At 36.8% G+C, this 9,004-nt stretch overlaps 2 protein-coding genes across 3 annotated transcripts in view; both read right to left on the reverse strand.

Moving 5' to 3' along the window:
- Window positions 1-2,736, reverse strand: part of LOC104800615 (carbamoyl-phosphate synthase large chain, chloroplastic) — a 4,911-nt gene extending 2,175 nt beyond the window's left edge. The window contains exons 1-3 of one of the 2 annotated variants that reach the window (XM_010523475.2): window positions 1,304-2,736; window positions 393-1,085; window positions 1-184 (exon numbers count right to left, since the gene is read on the reverse strand). In XM_010523475.2, the coding sequence (XP_010521777.1) occupies window positions 1-184; window positions 393-1,085; window positions 1,304-2,647 (2,221 nt within the window). In that variant the 5' untranslated portion in view covers window positions 2,648-2,736. The remainder of the gene's footprint in view (window positions 185-392; window positions 1,086-1,303) is intronic. The other variant, XM_010523474.2, reaches the window with a different exon arrangement.
- Window positions 2,737-6,445: 3,709 nt separating this feature from the next.
- Window positions 6,446-8,637, reverse strand: LOC104800616 (dof zinc finger protein DOF2.1). Its single transcript, XM_010523476.2, has 2 exons — window positions 8,424-8,637; window positions 6,446-7,474 (listed from the first exon to the last, which is right to left on the reverse strand). Exons 1-2 carry the CDS (start codon window positions 8,448-8,450, stop codon window positions 6,662-6,664), a joined length of 840 nt encoding a protein of 279 aa, XP_010521778.1. The 5' UTR covers window positions 8,451-8,637; the 3' UTR covers window positions 6,446-6,661.
- Window positions 8,638-9,004: the final 367 nt, after the last annotated feature.

Raw genomic sequence — 9,004 nt, forward strand, 5'->3', positions numbered from 1 at the left:
GAGCGAGCTTCAGAGGCGTTTGCCCACCAAACTGCACAATGATGCCATCGGGTTTCTCAAGGTTGATGACGTTCAAAACGTCCTCAACAGTGAGGGGCTCGAAATAGAGTCTGTCACTCGTATCATAATCTGTAGACACCGTCTCGGGATTCGAGTTCATCATTATTGTCTCGAATCCAGCATCCTGCAACGAATTGGATCCGGATTTTATACTTTATGATACATATTCTAGCACAATTAACATTGAAAACAACACTTGCCAAAATAATCCGTCCTCTCTCGAACAACAGAATTTGCAAAGAAACTATTGACGCATCAAAACATGAGAAGGTTGCATTATTTTATAAACAATTATTTAGGAAATTTAAAAAAAAAAAGAGGAATAAACATACCTGTAAGGCGAAAGATGTGTGGCAACAACAATAATCAAATTCAATCCCCTGACCAATACGGTTCGGACCTCCGCCCAAAATCAGAACTTTCTTCTTGTCGGTTGGAGCAGATTCACACTCATAATCATAAGAAGAGTACATGTAAGGAGTATGGGCTTCAAACTCTGCAGCACAAGTATCCACCCTTTTGTAAGAAGGAACAACTCCTAAAGAGATCCGCTTGGTACGAACCTCTTTCTCGCTTGTCTTTGTGGCGTAAGCGATCTGCTTATCGCTGAATCCCCGTTTTTTCACTTCATAAAGGTCTTCTTTCGTGACCTCTGACAAAGGCCTCGACGTAAGATACTGTTCAATGTCCACGAGCTCTTTGAGTTGGGTTAGGAACCATTTGTCCACGAGGCTCAACTCGTGGATCTCATCAACTTTCATGCCCTTTTTCATTGCGGCATATATTGCATGGATCCTGTCCGGGTTTGGGACTCTGAGGCTGAATTTAAGCTGTTCCCAGTCCCAATTTAGCTCTTTAACTTTTGCACATCCCCAGCCCGAGTGCCCGCATTCCAGAGACCTTAGAGCTTTCTGGAAAGATTCTTGGAATGTACGGCCGAGAGCCATGGATTCCCCAACAGATTTCATCTGAGTAGTTAGCAGAGGCTGAGATCCTGGGAACTTCTCGAATGCAAACCTAGGTATCTGCAAATTTTGAAAAACAGATTGCATTACGCCTCATATACATCAAGACTCTGAATCAGGTGATGCATTATCATCAAACGGAAAGCTGCCTGCGTAAATTTGCAAGTCAAGACTCAAGTGCATCTGATTCAGCAATCCACAAACTGCTAAAAAAACGTGCTGACATGACTTAGCAACTGAGGAAAAAGAGTAAAGGATCCACGAGAAAAATGACAAACCTTAGTCACCACGTAATCAATGGAGGGCTCAAAACTAGCTGGTGTTTTCTTCGTGATATCGTTTGGAATCTGATCCAGAGAATAACCAACAGACAATTTGGCTGCCATTTTTGCAATGGGAAACCCGGTAGCCTTAGAAGCAAGAGCTGAAGATCTGGAAACCCTAGGGTTCATTTCTATGATCATAACTTCACCATCAACCGGGTTCACAGCAAACTGCACATTAGACCCACCACACTCCACACCGATTTCCCTGATAATGGCAATGGCGTAATCCCTAAGCCTCTGGTACTCCTTATCCGTCAGGGTCTGTGCCGGCGCAACAGTGATGGAATCACCCGTGTGCACACCCATTGGATCGATATTCTCAATTGAACAGATAATCACAACATTGTCTGCCAAATCTCTCATCACCTCAAGCTCATACTCTTTCCAACCCAACAATGATTTCTCCACAAGAACCTGACTAGTCAAACTCGCAGCCAAACCCGCTTTACATATTGACTCAAATTCCTCTTTATTGTACGCAATTCCACCACCTGTACCTCCTAGAGTAAACGCAGGACGGATAATCAAAGGAAACTCACCAATTCTCTCTGCAATCTCGAAACACTCATCGAGCGTGTTGCCAATGCCCGAAGGAGGCGTCTTCAGCCCGATGTTCTTCATTGCCTGCTTGAACAGATCCCGATCCTCAGCCTTCTTGATCGCGTCAAGCTTCGCTCCGATCAATTCGACCCCATATTTCTCGAGTACTCCACTCTCAGCGAGTGCCACGGCGAGGTTCAAGGCGGTTTGACCTCCCATGGTGGGCAACAGAGCGTCCGGACGCTCCTTCTCGATAACCTGTTCGACGAGCTCCGGCGTCATTGGAGCTATGTATGTCCGGTCGGCGGTTTCAGGGTCAGTCATGATCGTTGCCGGGTTCGAGTTGATCAGGATAACCTTGTACCCTTCTTCCCTCAGGGCTTTACAAGCTTGAGTTCCTGAATAATCAAACTCACAAGCTTGTCCGATCACGATGGGACCGGCGCCGAGGATCAGAATCTTCTTCAGATCGGTCCTCTTCCCCACTTTCTCCGGAGAACAAGCTTTGCCCGAGTCGGAAAGCTCCGAGACGGGTCGGAACGAGTTGAAGATTCTGGTGATGGACCCCGACCGCCATGGCTGGAGTCTCGAGTGAGGACAAGCAGAGGTAAGCCTCGATCTTCCCCGTGAATTCTTACCAGAGCGAAAGAAGAACTGGGAACTGGAGAGCTTTATCGGCAACAGAGACGAACAAGATTTCGGAGAGGCGAAAAGGGATGAACAATTCGCAGAGAGGTCTAAGCAATGGTGACTCATTTTCTTCTCCGTCTGTTCTCTCTGCTGCCTCTGTTCCGCGTAACAGCCTGGGGTTTTAGGGTTTCCGGAAACTCTCTCTCTCTTTTTTTTTTTTTGTTTCCAAAACGTTTTTAAAATCGAACCGGACGGATCGGCCGGTAGATTATCCGGTCCGGGCTTTAGAAATAACCACCTTATGTGTTGAACCGTCGAAAACCGCTAAAACCCGGCAGAACCGGTGAACCTGAGAAACCGCCGACGAGTTCAATCGACGATCGTGGCGAGAGATGATGAATGATTCGAAATAGGCAGCTTAGGGTTTATAATTAATTTATCTTTATTTATTTATTTTGTTTTTTAGCACACTAATTAAATATACTTTCATTTTTTTGTAATTATATTTTCTTTACACCCACCTATAGTGTTTAGAATTACTAGTATTTTGTTAGCATTACATAAGTTTTCTGTTTTGTTTTTGGGCATCAGACATTCTTTTTGCATTTGTCTCTCTCTCTCTCTTTTTTTTTGCAAATGTATAATCATTTGCTCTAATTTTTCTTCCCAAACTTAAAAAGAAAACGATTACGAATACAAATAATTGGTGAAGCAAAATAGAAACTATCACAAATTAATATTAAAATATAAAAAAATTGAGAAATTTGTGAATGTTTAAGATTTTGATTTATGGGAAAAATAAATTACATTTTAACTATGAAACGAATCTTTGGTAACAATCAAGGGGCATCTTATGGAAGTTTGTGTCTGCCACTGAAGACTGAAGTAGAGGATAGCGACGTTAGGGTTTGGTCAGGTGGCCCTGATAATGGGCCTACGGGCCTCAAACTTTATAGGCTTAATTGGATATATCGAGCCCAGTTTAGTATGAAGCCCAAATATAAACACGCAAGTTTTATGTTATCGTAAACAAATGGACTTAAATACTAAAATTTAAAATAAATCAAGTAAATAATTTAAAATTTTATTAGATTAATATTTTATTATAACTATAATTAAATGATATATATTTTATATTTTTGAAGATTTATATTTATTTATTACATAATTTAATTATATAAAATATTTTTTATAATAAATAAATAAAAATTTGAGGCCCTCAAATTTTAGGGTCCTGTACGGTCGCACCGAATTGTACCACCCATTAGGGGTGGGCACGGGTCGGATACCCGGGAAAATCGAGAGATTTGGATTCGGATCCGGGAGGCTCGGGTATTTAACTATGAGATTTGTATCCGGGATTTGGTATTTACGAGTATCCGGGGTACGGGTATCCGGAATAATAGTCGGGTACTCGCGGATATCCGGATCCGGATTTATTTAAGAAAAACAACAATATTCATATATAAAATTTTTAAAACATGAAGATATATTTATAAAAATTGATGAATTATGATAAAATATATAAGACAAAAGAGATAATAAGAGACAAATAATAATAAATTTAATTTTTTTGAATTAATATTAAAAAAATATGAAATTATTTCATCTAAAATAATTGTATTTTATAAAAATGTTATATAAATATAAGATATAATTATTTATAATCATAATACGCGGGTACCCGCGGATATCCGGTTTTAAAAATTCTATTATCCGGATTTGGATCCGGATTCACGGGTATTGAAAAATAAGGATTTGGATTCGGATTTGAAAATTACGAGTACCCTAAAATCGGGTATCCGTGAGACGAGTATCCGACGGATACCCGATTTTCGGGTATTTGTGCCCAGCCCTACTTAAAATATTAGAAATATAGGGTGTATATTACAAGGTTCGGTGGCTACAAGTTTCAGTATTTAATTTGTTTCTCACCGTGCTAAATTTTGATTTCTATTAGTTCAGATTCAAATTTTTTAACATTAGAAAATTTAGAACCATTAATTTGTATTTGGTTCGTATCTAATATGGATTTAGAAAATTAGTTGTTATTTATTTTCATTCGTGCTGATTTTATATATGCGAATCAAAATATTTATCTCTAATTGCGATTACTCCTATAGAATTAGAAACTGTTAAAACTCTTGGAGCTTTTCTAGCTATTGTTTTTATAAATAATACAACAATCAGATAATCTCGTATCCAACATTAATTATCGAATTTCAAACAAACAAAAACATTAATTATCGAAAATATTATAACTGAAATTCCACGCCCAGTCCTCTCGTGCCAACTTGACCCTTTGTCGGCAGGCAGCCTATGTTACAAGATTTCAAACTCGAGCATTTAACACAGCAATATACATACATACAAACATACATATATATATATATATATATACGATTTTAAAAATATCAACGTAATGGAGGATAGAGTCGTTCAGATATTTTTAGTGCCGAGTGCCACGCCCAAATCTTCGTGTAAGATCTGATTCTGCAGAAGAGATGAGAGAGAGAAACGAATATAAAAATGATTCCCTTGCATTAGCCATATGATGGTCCAATTATATTCAAATCAAACTATATAATATAGTAAGTTTTGAAATTTTGATTAATAAAATAATAACAAGAAGACATGCGTATATCTACGTGGAAAATGTGAAACAATCATACCAGAATATCTTGAAAACCACCACTCACTCAGATTTCCAAAATCCGACAGGCCCAGCTTCAGATTTTAATGCAACAAACAGTAAAAAGCTAACCAACACGGAATGAAACCCTAAGTTATTTTTTTACATTTTAGTTTAAATAATAAAATATTAACCAAGTAACGATATACATTAGGGTTTATATGTTTTGGGAAATACCGCCATTTATTAAATTTTTGGTCCGTAAAACTCTTACAATTGTACTAATTTTAATTATTGCAGGAATTATATATTGCTAGTGTGTATGTTGATTTTTTGGGTGAATAAATATGACATAATAACGTTAGCTTTGGTAGGCGACCAAAGTACGATTAACGGTAGCGGTGGCCGTTACGGTTCAGTTAAACAACATTTAATATATTCCTTTTGAATGCGATAATAGAAAAATGAATAAACAGAATTTTTTGAAAGTCTAAACCATGATGGAATGTTAAAAAAAATTTATATTTTTATCAAATAAAGTTAAATTTGAAAAAAAAAATCGAAATGAATCAAATTAAAAATAAAAATCAACTGAATGTAATTTTCCACATAACCAACAAGAAAATTGAACTAAAAAAATAACCAAACCAAAACTCAAAATCGAAATTAATATGGATTCCTAGTTCTGATACATTTTTAGTTAGTCACATGTAAATTTTTGTTGTCATAATTAACGAATAAGCTGCCATGCACTATGGATCTGTATGTATGTATGTATGTATGTATGTATGTATGTATGTATGTATGTATGTATGTACGTACGTATGTATTTTGATTTTCAAAAATTTATAATTATTCGGCTTTACATCAAATTTAGTTTGATTTTATCGTTTTTATGTTCATTCGGAGTATGGTTATTATTTTTTATTTGGTTTGGTTTTGGTTTGAATTTATTTTATTTTTATTTTAAAGAAATCATAAACTTTTATATCGATTTGATTGCGAAGATCAATTTGATTAGCCAAATTTTTATTGCGGATTCGAACATAATATTTTTATCTAATTAACTTTACAAACGTGTAAAGTGTGTGTGTGTATATATATATATATATATTTACGTGTATATATATATATATATATATCAAAAGTGAAAAACTTCCACCAACATATATATATATATATATATAATGCTGCATTCTCACTAGCTGCTCTGTGGGATTCACGTAGAACCTATATAGATAGACTTCCACCGAGGTTAACAAAAGCAAAAACGAACAAAATGCATTAAAAGATTTTTTTTTTTTTTTTTTGAGATCCATTAGAACCAACCCAACCATTGTTAAAAATTAATTAAAGCAACTCTCAATGTCTCCCATGGAGAAAGAAAACTAGAAAGAAAAACCCAAAGAGCACCTAGAAAAACCAAACACGCCCATTAGTGGTATACATGTGAAAAATACATTTTTTATATATGAGAGATTAACATATATCACCCTCTTCTTCATCTTCTACACCAAGGGACTGTTGAGTAAACCATGCCAAGTTGAGCTAAACCCATTCCAGCTTTCTCTTCCCGCGTCGATCTCCGGCGCTCCTCCGCCGCCGGAAACTTCTCCGTTCATCTGCCATGGGAATCCCCACAAGACCTTATTAGGGTTCTCGTTGTTTCCACTTACGGGACCCTCTTGCTTGTTGTTGCCGCCGCCCTCGAACCTCATCGCCATTGGAGTGGCGCCCGTGCTGCTGTTAAGACGATGATCGTCGCTACCCGTCATGAATCCATACCCCAAGCCGGATCCGAAATTACCGTTTTGCCCCCCAAACAAGCCAGTGCCTGATGAGTTCCCGAAAACTTCACCCTCGGAGTTTGCGAATAAAGAAACCTGACTGGGTCCAAAGGAGTGCTTCTGGTGAAGCCTGGCGAAGGCGAGGTTGAGATCGACGGGGTCGTAGCCGAGCGGTGGCAGTGCCGTAATTAAAGGGTTGTTGAGGGGCTCGTCGTGGAAAGTCTTGATGAGGTTGTTCTTGGAGGAGGATGAAGAAGACGACGTGGAGCGCTTGTTTTTCCGGCAGCCACCTCCGACGGGGACGTTCCTTAGGGTTCCGCCTTTGGTCCAGTATCTCCGGCAAGACTTGCAGAAGTAGCGAGGCTGGGAGAGGCTGTAGTTGTTGTAGTAGCAGAACTTGGTGTTGGTGGATTCGCATCTCGGACATTTTAGGGCTTGTTCCGGTTGCGGCCTTTGTTTCTTCTGATGATCTTGCGCGTTGTTGTTTGATTTAGTGCATACGAGTATTGTTTCTAGGGTCTGGTTAGACATTTCCTGCAATAATTTCCAACGTCTTAGAATCAACCGACAACAATATGTGACATATCTAGGTCTAGCCAGTGATCTACATACACACACACACACATATATATATATATATATATATATATATATAACACAACATTTAAGACATGCTCTTTTAAGTGTAATTAATTGTAAAGATGAGAATGAATGGAAATGCAAAGTTAATTAAGAACTATAAATATATGATTATGTATATAACTATAGGGTTTAAAGGAACAAACTAGACTAAGGAGTGCAAGTTTTGTGTTGGGTTTAGAAAAGTAAAGATGACAACAATGGTGAATTAATTTTATAAAAAAAATACAATGGTGAATTAGGAGCTAAGAAGCGATTCAACCAAACTAATTAAATCCAAAATTACTTTATAAAGTCACACACAACAAAATCATGGGTTTGAATCTGAAAATATACAAAATACAATATTCGAATTCAAAAAAGTCGGATTCAAAAGTTGATGGGTAGCGATTTAGGGATCCGAACTCGGTTCCAATGTTCCAATTGAAGAATAAGCTTGTTTATCATTAATCAATGCTGTAACCAAAAGTTGCATAGAATTTCAAGGAAGTTTAAATGGTTTTTTTAAGGGTATTTGTTTTTTTTTCTCTCCCTTAGGAACAACTTTGTAGTGCCATACATAATTGAACTATAAAGAAATTAAATATACAGTATCAACCTCGAAGGCAAGTGTGTGTGTGTATATATATATCGATCCTTCAATTGAAAAAAAAAACCCTAAAATATATGAAACCCAAATTCATATGTAAATCAATATGGGAGCCGTGAAGTATGCAACAAAAGATAAGAATATTCTATTTCAAAACAATAACACCATCAATTCAAGAAAACAACGCTCATGATTTCATATACAGATATATATATATATATATATAGAGAGAGAGAGAGAGAGAAGTTAGGTTACCTGTTGTGCTGCACATGAAGGATCCATCCATGCAACAAGCTAGAGACAACCACCAACTTCTTCGGGTTCTAGACGACTATATATTAATTGCCTGTGGTTTATATCAAACTGCAAATATATATGGATAAGATCGATCAAGGAGATGATGAAAGAAGAAGAGAATCACAGAGAGAGAGAGAGAGAGAGAGAGAGAGAGAGGTGAGGTGATGAGCATAGGTGAAGAGAGAACATGACCACCGTTTCTTAATATATAAAGCAAAAATAATAAAGTGTGTGTGTCCCTTTTTTAAAATTATTTTATTTGTTCTGCCTGTTTTATTTTTAAATTCGTGCTTCATTCACATTTAAATCCAAATGTATTGTTACTGTGATGTACATAACTCACAAGTGCTCCTTGTTCTTTAGTTAATTAATTCAGAAGATCTGTCAGCAGTTTTTTTTTTTTTTGAAGATTGTATCGTAAAGAAAAATTAAGAAAAGAATGTCATCCTTTGGAAATTAAGAACTTTTACCATATGTCGGAGGAAAATTTGAAAATCTTTCTATATATATATATATATATATATATATATATTCTTCAT

This window comes from Tarenaya hassleriana, unplaced genomic scaffold, assembly GCF_000463585.1.
Source record: "Tarenaya hassleriana unplaced genomic scaffold, ASM46358v1 Cleome7, whole genome shotgun sequence".
In the NCBI taxonomy this organism is placed as follows: Eukaryota; Viridiplantae; Streptophyta; class Magnoliopsida; order Brassicales; family Cleomaceae; genus Tarenaya; species Tarenaya hassleriana.

What these genes read in the sequence shown, in the direction of transcription:
- LOC104800616 (XM_010523476.2), bottom strand. Translation starts at nt 8,450, where the DNA reads ATGGATCCTTCATGTGCAGCACAACAG. An exon ending in CTTCATGTGCAGCACAACAG is followed by an intron (nt 7,475 to 8,423) that starts GTAACCTAACTT and finishes AAATTATTGCAG; the next exon opens with GAAATGTCTAACCAGACCCT.